General features: G+C 40.3%; 1 protein-coding gene across 1 annotated transcript in view; it reads left to right on the plus strand.

Moving 5' to 3' along the window:
* Positions 1-408: 408 nt before the first annotated feature.
* mmp15 (matrix metallopeptidase 15) overlaps positions 409-17,042 on the plus strand; it is a 41,488-nt gene continuing 24,854 nt past the window's right edge. The window contains 3 exon segments of the mRNA NM_001015921.2: positions 409-812; positions 12,683-12,831; positions 14,441-14,563. Coding sequence (NP_001015921.1) covers positions 675-812; positions 12,683-12,831; positions 14,441-14,563 — 410 coding nt within the window. The 5' untranslated portion in view covers positions 409-674.

Raw genomic sequence — 17,042 nt, forward strand, 5'->3', positions numbered from 1 at the left:
TTCCCTGGTTGATATGGGGGAAGACTTGTTTGCATTTACAAGAAATACCATATAGGCTACAGCTCAGCAGCTGGGTTTAAAGACAAGGCAGTTGCTGATCACTTACTGAGGCTCGTCACTGTAGTGTAGGGGTTTCAGATGAGCCTGGGCATGGAGTCATGCAATGCAGTGCAATGGCTGTGCTCTTACAGCCTGTGGTTAAGCTCCAGCCTAATGGCATAAAGGGTATGCCATGATAATGCAAACGTTAGGAGCGATACTGGGCTTCCTTCCCAGCAAGGGAGGGAAATGCCAGAGGAGGAGGTGGGGGAGGAGGCAGGGGGAGGTCTGAGGACTCATTGAGGAGGACTCATTGCAAACTGTTACAGTGGCTGAGCGCTGGGATCTGCTCCTGGATGACCTAATATGTTCGGCGCTTTGCTCTCTGCTATAAGCCATGGCCACAGTGACTATACGAGCTGAGTGTGCGGCCTCCCTAATGGCTACTGAGAGTGGACTGATCCATGTGCAAGGCGACTGAGGGCTTGGAGCGCTGAGCAGTGCCTGGCTGAGAGCTACCCTGAGAGCAGCTCTGGTTGTGCTCAGTCACTTCTGGCTTAGGGAGTGTCACCCAAGTAGCAGTTTCAACACGGGGCGAAGAAAAACAAAAGGGGAGAAATTGAGCCCCCAAAAATATGGCAGATGGTTTGTTTTGGGGGAGACCTCGCTGGACAGAGCGGGGAGGGGCTGCAAGACTGCTGCTGGGATGGACCTTTCTATTAATCTGCTGTCAGGGATACGCCGCAACTAGTGATTGGGATTCAAAAGCCGAGGTATTATACGTGTGCATGGTCTGTGCTATGTCTAGCAATGGGCAAATGTGGCTCCCATCTGTCCCTAAGCAAGAACGCCCAAAGTACTTCTTTACTATGTTGGATGCGCTAAGGTACAGGTGCATGGGTTTATAGCTGCCAGGTAGTATCTAGCCCCTCCCAGGTACAGCTCCTCACTTCTGTGGGATAAAAAATAATACCGGGTACCAGTGTGTTTGCATGCCATTCTGTGGGAGCCAACATTCCATCAGCTTCAGAGTAGAAAGCCTGTCTTCTTGCTTCTTGTTCTGTAACAGTTTTCACCTTTCTCATGGTTTTCCAACTGCAGTCAAACTGAAATCACAACTCCCAGCATCAACTATTAACATTTGGCTTTATGGGACACTGGGAGTCATAGTTTAACAATAGTATGTGAACTGCACCCAATCCAGACCGTGTTTGTCAGGTTATTAATGTTGTTTAAATAGCCCTTTATGTTTATGTAATAAACTAACCTTAGAAACTATCACTCATAAAACAATTCCTGAAGAAAATTTTTATTGATTGGCTATTGCTACTGGTTTTTTTTATCATTATTGTTATTGTCTTGTATTTGTATAACACCAACCAAATATTCTACACTTTTACAGGTAATGTTTTGAGCCTACAAACAGAAGTCCGACCCAAACTGGCTATCTAGATATTCTGGCAAATGCCCCAAGGGCTGCTGTAATGTGCCATTGGCTGCCAACTTTAATTCTTCCTGCAGGGGCTGTATGGGCCGCATTGTATTTAAATGTCAGTTTAAGGCAATATCTAAGACACCCCAGTGTGCCCATGCATGGGTCTGGTTTATTAACAAAAGATTGCAGAAATTGCCATGTAAAACAATGCAGCATTGGAGTACTGCAACTAATAACTTGTCTAAAATAAACATGGCAGCTCATTGAAAGATGATTGTTGATATTTATTTTGTGACCATTTCATTAGGTGTCTTCTTGGTCCTTCTGGATTATTGAAGACAATTAGAATAGTACAGGAATAGAATCAGAACATAAAAAACCTATAAATATTAATTCTGCTTTAAATAATGCACAATTTTGGGAGGGTCTTACTGAATGTGGTACCAGCTTATTCAGCATAATATGTTTCACTTCTATGCTCGAGTTCATCAATTGAATGGGAAATCCAGGTAGCATTTGACAATGATAAATCCTAATGCACCTCCTTTTTATAACTTTCAGATGTATTCCACATTAATTCCTGTATTTCTTACTGAATGTATTTTCCACATATTGGACAATGCTATATATCATATTAAACTGGGAAGCACCATAAGTGGGTATATACAGGTCCTTTTCAAAAAATTAGCATATTGTGATAAAGTTCATTATTTTCTGTAATGTACTGATAAACATTAGACTTTCATATATTTTAGATTCATTACACACAACTGAAGTAGTTCAAGCCTTTTCTTGTTTTAATATTGATGATTGTTGCATACAGCTCATGAAAACCCAAAATTCCTATCTCAAAAAATTAGCATATTTCATCCGCCCAATAAAAGAAAAGTGTTTTTAATACAAAAAAAGTCAACCTTCAAATAATTATGTTCAGTTATGCACTCAATACTTGGTCGGGAATCCTTTTGCAGAAATGACTGCTTCAATGTGGCGTGGCATGGAGGCAATCAGCCTGTGGCACTGCTCAGGTGTTATGGAGGCCCAGGATGCTTCAATAGCGGCCTTAAGCTCATCCAGAGTGTTGGGTCTTGTGTCTCTCAACTTTCTCTTCACAATATCCCACAGATTCTCTATGGGGTTCAGGTCAGGAGAGTTGGCAGGCCAATTGAGCACAGTAATATCATGGTCAGTAAACCATTTACCAGTGGTTTTGGCACTGTGAGCAGGTGCCAGGTCATGCTGAAAAATGAAATCTTCATCTCCATAAAGCTTTTCAGCAGATGGAAGCATGAAGTGCTCCAAAATCTCCTGATAGCTAGCTGCATTGACCCTGCCCTTGATAAAACACAGTGGACCAACACCAGCAGCTGACATGGCACCCCAGACCATCACTGACTGTGGGTACTTGACACTGGACTTCAGGCATTTTGGCATTTCCCTCTCCCCAGTTTTCCTCCAGACTCTGGCACCTTGATTTCCGAATGACATACTTTGGACCACTGAGCAACAGTCCAGTGCTGCTTCTCTGTAGCCCAGGTCAGGCGCTTCTGCCGCTGTTTCTGGTTCAAAAGTGGCTTGACCTGGGGAATGCAGCACCTGTAGCCCATTTCCTGCACGCGCCTGTACACGGTGGCTCTGGATGTTTCTACTCCAGACTCAGTCCACTGCTTCCGCAGGTCCCCCAAGGTCAGGAATCGGTCCTTCTCCACAATCTTCCTCAGGGCCCAGTCACCTCTTCTCGCTGTGCAGCGTTTTCTGCCACACTTTTTCCTTCCCACAGACTTCCCACTGAGGTGCCTTGATACAGCACTCTGGGAACAGCCTATTTGTTCAGAAATTTCTTTTTGTGTCTTACCCTCTTGCTTGAGGGTGTCAATGATGGCCTTCTGGACAGCAGTCAGGTCGGCAGTCTTACCCATGATTGCGGTTTTGAGTAATGAACCAGGCTGGGAGTTTTTAAAAGCCTCAGGAATCTTTTGCAGGTTTTTAGAGTTAATTTGTTGATTCAGATGATTAGGTTAATAGCTCGTTTAGAGAACCTTTTCATGATATGCTAATTTTTTGAGATAGGAATTTTGGGTTTTCATGAGCTGTATGCCACAATCATCAATATTAAAACAAGAAAAGTCTTGAACTACTTCAGTTGTGTGTAATGAATCTAAAATATATGAAAGTCTAATGTTTATCAGTACATTATAGAAAATAATGAACTTTATCACAATATGCTAATTTTTTGAAAAGGACCTGTACATGAATCACAGGTACCTGTCTGTCAGTTTACAGTGATACCCTCAGTGCTTCTTAAACATAAATGATGCTTTCTAGGTAAATATCATTGGCATGAACCAGCTTTATATTTCTAGACCATGTAAAAAAAAAAAAAAAAAACAGGGACACTTCTAGAAAATCTTGGGAGGAGGCATCAACTGATTGTAATTATAGAGGCGTGCCACTGGGCAAATTTGCTTATGGGCAGTAACCTACAGCAACCAATCAGTGGTTGACTTTTTCAGCCAGCTGAATGTAGAACAATGAATGCAACAATTTCATTGGTTGCCATGTGTTAATGCCCAAGGGCAAATTTGCCCAGTGTTGATAAATGACCCCCACTATCTGTGTTTTTGCATAGTGAAAGAAAATGTAATTCTATATATTTCAATTTACATAAAACATATTCAGTGGTTTTACAACTATGTGTAAATGGTATTAGTACTGAGAGCAGATTCTGATTGACTGCTTATATTTTCTGAATTTCTGGTTCTGACCCACAAGGAGGTTGCAAGCCACCTGATTGAAAGAGGAGAGCAGTCTCCTTTTACTTTTTTTTTAGGAGACAGACTCAACTGAACAAAAATGGATACACAGTTGCTGCTTTTAACAACAATTGCATTCACAAGTTAAGTTAAAACCAATGGAAATCTTTAATGAATGTATATTAGAACTTCCTAGAACTGCATTTTTCTTTCATTGTGCATTTGGGTGGGCATTGTTTCTTGTGAGCATTTTACCACCACCCCCCCTTCCCCAAGGTAAAAGTCCCTTTTTTGCACTAGCTTTGTTGTGTTGTTTTCTTTTGGTATACAGTATATCATATTTTGTATGGAGGATGCCTTTAATCAGTTCATCAGCTACCCCTGATTTTATTTGGATCAGGCTTGGACCGTCTCATCTCATGAACCATATGTTTTATTGTGCCAAATGGATTGGTTAGGTATTATATGTTCAAAAAAAGCTGGTGGGGTTAAATTTACTGATGTAGCTATAATAGAACTTGCTAATTTTCTTGTATTTCAGTATGGTATTTGAACAGCCCTACAAGTTGTTATTGGGCCTCACTTTGCTATCTTACTCTTCTGCAATAGGCTGGTGGCTGCTGCTCTGGCAGGTGTCTGAACCCCATTTTTGTTTTTTTCCTGTTTACAAGAACTCCCGTATGTTTCCTTCCCTGAAACATTTCAGTATAGATATCAGCAGGATATTTAGTTTTTTAAAGCAGAAATGGCTTGGAGGAAATGTCACAAACCAGAATACAAATTTCAGATTACCATTTGCAAATTCCAGAAGCACAGCTTCGGCTAAACCTGAGATTTGAGTTTTAGGATGTTTGATAGGGTAGTTTTGGATAACATTCCCTCATAATCTGCCCTACAGTTCTCCCGGAGATCTATAGAGCACATCAAATATAAGGTTCCAAACCAGCCCCTTCATTACGTATTTAGTTTGATTTATATGCACAAGGAGTGCCTGCTGCATCGCTCCCTCCCTGTGTCCTTGATATCTCAATTTGTTCTTATCGGAGGCCTAGTTGTAAAGGGCTTCTATTTCCAGCTGCAGCACCTGACTAGGGAGAGGCTGACATTAAAGGGATTCTAATGCTTCACTTGCTGTTACATGAAACAGCAATTTTAATGTTTAATCTGAGATGAGTGAAAACCTTGTTAGATCCAGAATGTTTGGTATGTTGCCACTGGGGCACAACAGCTGAAAAGCCACAGGTTGGACAGCACTGAAATAAAGTGTTTCTGGTAGGGTGGCCACCTCTTGTTACAGATTATAGTGGCCAGTAGGGAAAAGGCAATGCATGGTGACGTAAATAGAGGGACCTACCATAAGGGAAGAAGTGGTGACAAAACTGTTATAGTGGCACTAGTGGGATAGATAAAGAACGAAGAAAAGCTGAGGGTGTAATGACTGGGGATTACAAATGTACGGGAAAATAATTTGTCAGTAAGTTTGTAATACCTATACCAGTCCCAGCCATGGCTGGTGACATACCAACTGGGTGGCAACCCTAGTTAGTGATTCTTGTCCTTGTGCACCTGCTATCATTCTTCCTGCCTAGTCCTGCCATTCCACATTGGGATCCAGGGCAGTTACCCTTATTTGTAGCTTTGGAGGATTACAACTGGTTTCCTTGTATAAGGTGGCAGGGCCTTAGGAGACTTGGGTGACCAGGTGAATTAGGTGACTAGTGGACTTATAATTGGGGACCTGCTAAGTAAAGGTGACCTACAGCCTGACCCCTTTGTTTGGTGATGTCACCAAATGATTGAATCGGGCCCCAATTTTGTGCACCTGCAGTGGGCCCCGTACTTCTAAAGGTTGTTCGCCCTATGGCCAATGATCGGATCATACAGTTAGGTCTGCTGTTATCTGTGGGACGAGGGCTAATGCATCATTTCTAGTATAGGCCGTATGATTACTGATGGTGGCCCTGCACAAATATATTAAGAACAATTGCCCATTACCTGGAAAAGCTTGGACAGCATTGCACCTTGGAAACATCATAGTCAGTGATTATTTTTAGCAGTGTGGTCATGAACCTAAAAAATACACAAGTATAAAAATAAAGGAGAACATCTGCTTTGTGACTTAATTAAGCAAATACTATCCAGTCATGTGGGTTATGTATAAAAAGCAAGGGCAAACACTGTATTTTGATCTCCAAGGCTAGAAGAGGAAACCACAGTTAATTTTACCCTTTTAGAGCTGTTGATGGCAAATTATACAATGCAAATAGGGGCTCTGCAGAATTTACTTTTTTGGGTTTTAGTACATCAAAAGTATTATCTTATAAAAATGTAAATTGCGTGATCCACATATGACCGCTGTATTGAAAGAATTGAAGGGGTCAGTTTATACTAAATATAAAGGGGCTAAAATAATAAATGCTTGTCAACTTACTAATGTTTCATACAGAACAGTGGCTAACATTGTGCAGTCATGAAAGTCTAAGGGGGAATTCACAAAAGTGGGAATAACATATAATAATAATGTTTTTGGAGTAAAAGTGGTGGTAAAACTGCTGTAAAACACTTTCCCCATATTCACAAACAGCAATCCGCCTAAATTACAATTCAACCGCCACTTTTCATTTTCCAGTAAAACAAAGTTTCACAACATAAAAAAAGGTGCAAAAATAACATTTTTACCCACCATTTTAAAAATGGTGTAAAGCTCAGTTCTAAGCTCTTCTGCTCTGCTTTGTTCCCCCCCAATTTTCATTTCATTTGTAGGGTCACCATTGGGGAATCATTAGCAAAGTAATGTGGAATAACCCTAGAACAATAGATGCAGAAAGCCTTATTAACATTTTTATAAACAAGTAAAATTCTGATTAAATAAAGTATAGCTTATACAATTTTATATATAAAAACAGTTTAACTCTTACTTGCATTATTTTGCTAGTTTTAGGTTAATGAATGAGGCAATAATAGTGTTTTTGACCAAATATATTTTCTATATCTGTATTTAAAGGAGATGCAAAGCCTCGCTGGCAAATTTTTAGTTTTAGTACTAGAACACACTTGTCCCAACTTATCTGTGCCCCCATAGCATGTCCAGACGTATAGAGTTGCTCAGCAGCATTGATCACTACCTTTAGCTGTGTCACTTCTGTTCCCAGCAGCCATCTTGCTGATCGGCAAACAGCACATGCAGATTGGAGGCCAAACTGTGAAATTGGGCTCCTAGTTAAAATCTATGATGGAAATTAATGTCACATGTCCAAAGATGATGGTGTGGCTCTACAGTTCTGAACTACAATGGGCCACAAATAAGTTGGTGCAAGTATAGCTGATGTGGTTGGCAGGGTCGGACTGGGAAAAAAACCAGTGGGTCCCACACCCTCCAGTTCGACCCTGGTGGTTTGGGAGGGAGGATGGAGGACCTGTGTACTGGCGCTAAAACTAAACCATTTCCAGGAGGCTTTACTAGGAGAAAACACCTACTGAATTTATCTCATGTGGCACTTCATTTGTCAACTGAGAGATGAGAAGTAACTGAAATTTTAGTCAATACAGTGTGTGTTCTCCCATTTTAGCCTTTTAAAGAGGCTGGGAATTTCTTCTCTGACTCAATAGTGCAAGGCACAGGTACAGCTAAAAGTCACCTGAGGGCAGACTGACAGGTTGAGGAAAGCTACATTTACAAAAAATGTGTGTAAAATGTTGCTTGAAATGTTGTGTGAAAGACAAAATCTAAAAGTGTTTGTTTAAAAGTCAAATTCACAAAAGTGGAGATAGAGATTTGTGAATAAGGCAGAAAATCCGACAAATCTATCTCCACTTTTATTTTGTCTCAGAATCACCTGTTTTATGAATTCTCCCCTAAGCAATTAATAAAAAAAGCAGCTACTATGATCTAAGGCAGGGGTCCCCAACCTTTTTTACTCGAGAGCCACATTCAAATGTAAATAGAGTTGGGGAGCAACACAAGTGGGTAAAAAAAGTTCCTGGGGTGCCAAGAAAGGGATGTGATTGCCTATTTGTTAGCCCCCATATGGACTGGCAGGCTACAGGAGGTTTTGTTTGTCAGTACACATGGTTTCAAGCTTTCCTCCAAGCCAAGAATTCAAAAATAAGCACCTGCTTTAAGGCCAATGGGAGCAACATCCAATAGGTTGGTGAGCAACATGTTGCTCACGAGCCACTGGTCTTAGGGCAGTGGCACATGAGAAGATTACTCGACTGCAGCGCCTTGTTTTCCTTAGACTGCGCAGGCAGTCTTCATTGACTTGGGGAAAACAAAGCGTATGACTTCCCACAGGCAATTTACATTATTGCTGGTGGGAAGTCATTTTGGGGAGACTAGTCATCTGCAGTAGCCAAGATTTTACTATGGGTGACTAATCTACACTGTGCCATTTCCCTTATGTATGCATTGATGGCTGTGCATTGTGTCATCATTAAGGCTGATGCCACATGGTGCTCATAGCCTGCATTTCTACCTGCACTGTCTGTGCTGCAGTTTAAACTGTTCATTTTGGAGTGATCATATTCAGTTACTTACCTGATTTCCCTGACCAGTGGATTTAAAGGTGTGGCTTAATATGACTTAATAAACTTCTTTCACATATAAGTGATAGGGGATATACCTGCAGTGAGCTCCAACCATTTGGGTTTTTGCTGTGCTACCACAATTAATGTGGGCATGGTCTTAAAAGCTGTTGTGATAACGTGGGTGTGGCTTGAGGGGGGTGTGGTTTAAAAGGGGGAGTGGTCAAAACTGGCTTTTATTATGAGCCCTTCACCACGTAGGCCAGAAAAATTCCAGCCCTTGGTATCGCAGAAGTTAGACAATGCTACCAGTAGCTGGCTCAGTGAATTAGTGGCAGCTAACCAGTTCTGGGCATAACCCAGCAGGCTGCAGCCAGTACCTTTGACAAAAATGGTTATTCTTATCAAATAAGGGCCCTCATTAGCAAAACACAGATTCTTTACATATAAAGGAACATTTGTGATCATTCAACGATGCTTGCTTAAAATTGTGTCATCTTTTTAAGGATGCACCCAGGCCTAGTGCCATGTAAACTTTTTAATCAGCTTTCTACAAATAGCACAGTGGGTAGATTGTATCATAATTAATATCAGTGATAATAAGCTTTTAACATTTTTTATTATTGTTTTTTAAATGTCACATGTGGACTGCATTGAAATCTGTTTTTCAAAATCACAGATTTTTTTATATTTTTGAATTTCACATGGGGCTAGCTGTATTCTTCATTTCCTAGGGTACCACAGTCATGTGACAGTCATGCCTGCTCTGCTTAACTTCAGTTACACTTTACTGCTGATCTGCAAGTTGCAGTGATATCACCCCCCTCCCAGTAGCAAGATAGCAACTCCCAGTAGATATCAGAATAGCACTCAATAGTTAGAAATCCAAGTCTGGCTTTGGACTCCTCCAGTTACATGGAAGTAGGAGAAACAATCGGTTAACTGAAGCATTTCTAATGTGTAACACTGGCTCCTTTGGAAAGCTCAGACTCAGGCACAATGCACTGAGATGGCTGCTTACTCACCAATGTTACAAATAAAAAAATACATTTGTTGGTTCAAGAATAAAATTTAAAATGGTAGAGTGAATTATTTGCTATGTAAACAGTGTCATTTAGAAATAAAAAGTACACCATAAAAATCATAAAAGACCCTTTAAGGTCTAGCCTTAAAGCAGATACAAATTATCCAGTTTCATGGTGTGCAAAATATTTCAGCTTTGTACCTTCAGGCCAGTGGCACACTTTGGTATGTCCTACACAAGTGGAGAATAGGTCAACCCCTCCCATTCACCATACTTTTGATGTTGCTCCCAGTGTCTTCAAAGTAGGTGCCCATTTTTAAATTTCTGGCTTGGAGGCAAGATTTGGAAGCACAGAGACACAGTTTTTCTCTGCCCCCTTTTCTTTGCCGAGCTGTTCTTTTCTCTCTGACTGTGAACATGGTCAAAGTGTTGCCTGCTGTGCTTGCTGCCTCTACTCCAGTGGAAATCAATCAGGCATGTACAGTAATCACCTCCTCTACCGTCTTCACAGTCAGAGGAAAGGAGAGCTTAGAGCTTCATGGGCATAGCTTCATGCTAGACTAGGAAGTAGTTGAGAGAGTTGAAGTTGACCCTGCCTCATATATCACTGCTTCACCCTTTAAGTCAACTGCCCACACCCCTCTGTGCTGTTTGTGAGGTAAAAAACTTAGGGAAGCATATTCATTAAAACCAACAATTCTCCAAGAAAAGACTGAAAATTGCTATGTTACTGACACACAAAAAGGAGGATGTGGAAGAATTCCAAGGTGAAGTAAAATGTACATGTACAATGAAAGTACAACGGATCTGGCCAAATTAGCTACATACATACAAAAGAGAAGGGTCCATGCACATTCCCTGGTACCCTGTTTCATTAGCAATTAAGTATCTATGCAAGTGAATGTCATTTTAAATCAGGTTGTAGTTACAAGGTTCTGATCCTAAAATTGACAAGCCACCATACCACGCCAAGATATACCCCATATGATGCTCCTAACTATTCTTAAAATGCAACCATGAAAGGAGGTGCCAGCTATAGCTGTAACACAATTAGTGTTTTAAAGACTTCCTCCTAGAAAAATCTCCTAGACTCATTGGGGTATGTTTACGAAAGAGTAAACAGTGAAATTTTTCCACTCTCTGTTAATTTCTATGGTATTTTTAAAAGCATATTTATGAAAAGGTAAACTTTCGCTCATTGATAAATGCTCTTTTAAAAAGCCCATAGACATTAATGGAAAGTGGCAGAATTTCACACTGTGACAAGCTTTAACTTCACTCTTTGAAAAATATATCCCATTGACGGAAAGGATTATTCATTACGGGTAATGTTCTGCTTTGAATGTAATGACAAACAAATCAGGCAATTCAATGCAACACAAATAAAACATTCTTTGTTTTTTAGGGCAAGGCAGAGCTGGGCCAAGTAGCATTGGCAACCCAGGCAATACTGTTTGGCCTGGTTCCCTTGGCCCAGTGCTCAGTTGGCATGGCTTCCATCCCCCCTCCCCTCTCTTTGTCTACACACTCCCTACTGTTTTGTCATTATGCTCTGGGACTGTGTAACGTGCAGCAAAATTTTGCCCTTTCAAATCCTAATTAGCATATGCTACTTAGGATTCAGTTTAGTATTCGCCGAATCCCTTACAGTGGATTTGGGGGTTTGCCTGAACATCCCTACTTTGTTATGAGAAAGGGGGAGGCCCTGACTCAAAGAGGAGAGGGTGGAGTTTTAAATGGAAATTCAGCTACTCTTTACTTCCTCCAATTCTGATCAGTCAGACCCTGCAGAAGAATAGTGTCCCATGTAAGGAACATCTTTAAAGGACAAAGAAAGGTAAAAACTAAGTAAGCTTTATCAGAAAGGTCTATGTAAATACAGCCATAAGCACTCACAGAAACGCTGCACTGACTTCTCTGAAAAAAGATTAGTTGTGTCTGTAATTCCTGTGCCACAGACAGGCAGATCTCTGTTCTCTGTTTTTTCCTGCTCCCCCTCCCTCAAGAATGCTAAGAACTCACTCCCCCCCCCCTTAGGAATGTGGATCTGAGCCAATCAGCAGGAGGCTGACTCATAGTCTTACTAACTGAGCATGTTCAGTTGGTCTGCATGTCTGTGCAGGAGTGAGGCATTATGGGAACTTTCTTTACACAGCTCAGTGTTTTTTCTTCCTGTTTGGCTTCTGATCTTCTGAACAGGTGAAATATGGGGAGACTTAAGGGCACTATTGAGACAACTGAAGGTATGCCTGCAGCTTCAGATTAACTCTTTTTAGCCTTTCCTTCTCCTTTAATAGTTATCACTGTTGCAAGGAGTAGAGAATGCTTTGCCCCCAATGCAAGATACTGAATATCCTGTAAAACTATATTTTTATAAAGTGTCTATGTGTAACATGATTCACTAAACTTTCTGTATTATATAAAAAAAAAATATATACCCCATCTTTTGAAATAAGGATATTAGATGTCACCTTGAATGGCCATGGAACTCCTTGGGGATTTTTAATGTCTTTTTCACAACAGGTGGTACATTATCCCTTATATATTCTTCTCCCTCCAAATCCAGGCAAAGAAATGGGCCTCTTTATGCCTGTTTATTTGTCTTTACTTTTTTCCATATTTAAAAACTGTGTGTGTGGGATTAGGGGAGGGTATATACTAAAACCTTAAAGGAAAGGTTGCATCACTGGTAATTTCAAAATGTTGGGCTCCCTCCCAGTGATTGTAATCGCTTACGTTGCACCCCGGGCTGGTGCTCCTGTTAGCCAAAAAAATGCACCAGGAGAAAACCACAATTAAGTATCAGAAATTACATTTTTGAAGTTATAAATGTAATTCTATGTTAATGTTATCATTCAGTTATTTCCTGCATTCCTGTCATTTATGTAGCTCTTCTTATTGTTACAGGCCTGGCTGAAGCTCTATGGATATCTTCCTCAGACCAGTCGTCAAATGTCCACCATGCGGTCGTTACAGATCCTCTCCTCAGCTATCTCAGAAATGCAACGATTCTATGGAATCCCAGAGACTGGAGAACTGGACCATACAACTACAGAGTAAAGTCCACTGACTCCTCACATATAACCTTACAGCAATTCTCAGGTCTTCTGAACCAGTTAGTTTGGTTCACTGTTTATGGTTCCTGTTTAGAAGGTGAAGGATTAGCTATGATTGTCTTTTGGGACAATCAAACTGTGCAGATGACCTGGGTAACTCTACTGTTTCCATCTTAGTTACCCTGCAACTGTGTATACTGTCTTTAGCGCATTGTCCAGATGGCAAATTATCAAGTTATCCAGAATGCTCAGGATCTAAAGTTTTCTGGATAAGGGATCTTACAATAATTTTAAAGTCTAATATAAAAATATATTAATTAAGCCCAATAGGATTCTTTTTCCTCCAATAAGGATTATTTATGTCTTAAGGTGGCCATACACGCTAAGCCTCGCCAAACGAGCGGATCTTTTCCCGATATCCCCACCTACGGGTGTCACTTGTAGGATTGGCTACTGTGGAGTGGAGAACTGAAAAACATCAACTTTTAACGCTAGGTAGAACATTTGACCAAAATAAGGGAACCACTGAAATTGGCTAGATTGGCAAGGCCCGCCATATGAAAGAACTAGAATGTTAAAGGAATATGGGTAGATGCGAAAAGAAGACGGGACCAAGACAATTCTTAATCACTTTATCCTCAAAATTAACAAATAGAAAAAGTGCCTGTTCCTGGTAGTTATTCCATTCCAATATAGACACACATGAATAAGAGTCATGTGTTGTTTGCCCAATCACTTATCGGAGTAATTCAAAGCAATTTCATCCATCTGTCACTGAGCACATGCAGCAGATTTTAGGCCAAAGATGCACACTTGAGAGTTTTTGACCTAAATCCTCCCCATGTGCACAGTGACAGGTGAATGCCATAGATGGTATTTAATATGGCCATGGGGTGGTAACTCTTAAGTCTAATGGCAGACTGTGTATATTGCAACTGATGTTAATAATCCCAGAATCCCCTCCTGCCACCCATTATGTTGAATGAAATGCTTTTCAATGCACATTGGTGCTATTTTGGCCTGAAAACACATTTCAGTCTTTAGCATGTGCCTTAAGAATCTTTGGCTTATTTTATGCAGTGCAGTGTGCTAGAATAAAATATATTCCCTTCAAGAAACTAGAAAAAGTGGCCACATTTTTTTTTTTAGATGACAATATGGCTTTTGTTCTTAAGTTTCTCTTAATGCACTAGACCAGGCGGGACTTTGTGTAAACAACAGATAAAAGATGTCCGCTAACGCATTTAAGTAACAAGAGGACTTTTGCTTCAAATCAAACATTTCATATATACAAGATAGAAATGTGTGTGTGTCAATTCTTACTCATTATTTACATGTACCCCTCCCTCAAAAAGTTACTTTAGTGATATCAATCTATAAGGCACTTTTATCTGAGATGTTTGCCTTATGTCTCTAGTTTCATATGTGCTCAGCTTTCACTACAGTTTAAGCCAAGACGCCCAGTCCACACTCTGCATCCATCTCCTTGTCACCACTTGCAGACAGCAGCTGTCCAGAAGTCTCTTTGTAAAGTACAAAGCCACTCAGCACCCACACTCTGAGCTCCCACAGCCAGCCTGTTTCCTAAACTCCTTTATCTTTTTTATAGATGGATGCAGAAACCTCGTTGTGGGGTGCCTGATCAGTTTGGGACCCGAGTCAAATCAAATATGAGAAGAAAACGCTATGCTCACACAGGACGCAAATGGAACCAACAACATCTCACATATAGGTGAGTCAGTTAGTCACCAGAAAGAGTAAAAATCCACTTTAAATGGATACATATTTATATTTTTTAATACATGGATGTTGTAGTCTTTACATGGGTGTTTTATGTTAAAGGAGCAAAACCAGAAGCAGAGAGAGAGAGGTGTAGCAACTATATTAAAGCGGACCTGTCACCCTAAGAAATAATTCCAAATTCTTTTCTATTGTGTTTGTCAAGCCAAAGAAACTTTACTTTATACTATATAAATTATTTAAATATTGTTTCCTTCGAAATTTACAATCACAGCAAGCAGTCAGGCACCAATACATGTACACATGATGTTCACTTGTAGGATGGCCTGCTGTGGAGTGGAGAACTGAAATTCATAAACTTTTAAAGCTCGGTAGAACATTTGACTAGAATAACTGAGGGGGCGTGGATATTGGCAAGATGTTCAACCATATGAAATAATTAGAATGTAAAAGTCAGTCCCCTATATGAGGAGTTCAGCTCAAAACCCACCATTTAAGATATATTTGGCAAGATAAGATTATATTAAAGTGTTAGTTCTACGTCCTCTTTCAAAAATTGCTCATTGGACAAAATAAATTCTGATTGGTAAAAACAGAGCTAAAGGCTATGGTCACACCTGGCTGTTCTTCTTTTCACTACATGTTTCTGTGTCTCTATTGTCAGGCACTGCATTGGCCTGTGAGCAGGATGTGAAAACACACGAGTATGTCACCCTCCCTGTGTCATGCAAGCCAACTCAGTGCCTGTCAGTGGAGTCATAGAATCTTGTGGAAAAGAGCCGAACAGCTGTTTTGTGGCATAAACAACTCCTGTAGTGCTGAACAACTGATAAATATAATTTCCACTGATTCCCACTTCTTAGGTCGCTACACTTTTTTTTGCCATCTACATGCACATATTTTTTTACATTATATATAATTATATTATTTTTTATTAGCTAAAGGTGAGAAAGAGGACAGTTGACTATGACACAATAAAAAATATTTTATTATTCTACAGGGTAAAGACCTTCAATCTGATTTTTAAGGTGTGGGGGCAAAGGTCAAACACTCAACCCAATAATTTATTCAATATCCAATATATGCTTATTTCTATACCATTGCATGTTTATGTGCCTCTATAATAACAATACGTTAGATGTTTTGCTGTGTTCTATGTTTGCTGTCCTGTGACGCAAACTGTATAGTCCTACTATTCCAGGAAAAAATATACAAAGGATCCCATTGCTTGGTTTGCCATTCATAAGTCAGATGAGGAAAAATTCCAGCCATTAGTTTGGGTCAGGGGCAGACCTATTTGCATATCTCTCGGGTGACAGCATTACTTATATTTGCTCTTTGTACCATCACAGTATTGTACAGCAATAAATTATGCATTTGGTTCCCGTACACAATCTAAGGCTAAAACCCATTTCACAGCTGCTTTGCAGTACAGTTATGGGATCTGTTATCCAGAATGCTCAGGACTTGGTTTTTTTTGCATAATTTGGATCTCCATACCTTAAAGGAGAAGGAAAGCCTAAGTCACTTGGGGGTGCCAAAATGTTAGGCAGCCCCAAGTGACTTAAATCGCTTACCTTGTACCCCGGGCTGGTGCCCCCTGTTAGGAGAGAACAGCACCAGCCTGGGGTACATGTAGTGAGCGCTTCCTTCTTCCTGGTTGGCGCGCATGCGCAGTAGAGTGAAAAGCCGAACTTTTACAACAAAGTCGGCTTTTCACTCTACTGTGCATGCACCGGCCCAGGGATTTCACCACAGAAGAAACGCGGGAGAAGGAATCGCTCGCTACAGGTACCCCAGGCTGGTGCGGTTTTCTCCTAATTGAGGCACCAGCCCGTGGTACAAGGTAAGCGATTTAAGTCACTTGGGGGGTGCCCAACATTTTGGCACCCCCAAGTGACTTAGCCTTTCCTTCTCCTTTAAGTCTACTAAAAAATAATTTAAACATTAAATAAACCCAGTAGGATTGTTTTTCCTCCATTAACAATTAATTACATCTTAGTTGGGATCAAGTACAAGGTACTGTTTTATTATTACAAAAAAAAAATGAATTATATGCTTATAATGGAGGTGGCCTTTCCATAAGTCGGAACATTCTGGATAATGAGTTTTCGGATAACTGATCCTATACCTGTGTGTGTGTGTATATTTAAAATGTGGCTAAAATGTGTTTATGTGCAATTCGATAAATTCAGTTGGTTAAGCAATGGCCAAATTGTATCCTGCTGGCTAAGGGATTATTCTCTCTCTCTCACATTATACATCTCATTTCTCTCATCCTTTGTTAATTTCCTGTCATTTATCTACTTGTTTAGCTCTTTTGTTTTTCCTAACCCTATGGGCCTGTACAGCATAACCTAGAGCTGTGCTCATAGAATTAATTCCATTATTAAAAAGTCCCAGACTAATTACGTACAAGAGAACGCTTGGAATGTAGTATTGCATTTGAAATGGACAGTGTCCTTTCTGGT

Source organism: Xenopus tropicalis, chromosome 4, assembly GCF_000004195.4.
Source record: "Xenopus tropicalis strain Nigerian chromosome 4, UCB_Xtro_10.0, whole genome shotgun sequence".
Classification (NCBI taxonomy): Eukaryota; Metazoa; Chordata; class Amphibia; order Anura; family Pipidae; genus Xenopus; species Xenopus tropicalis.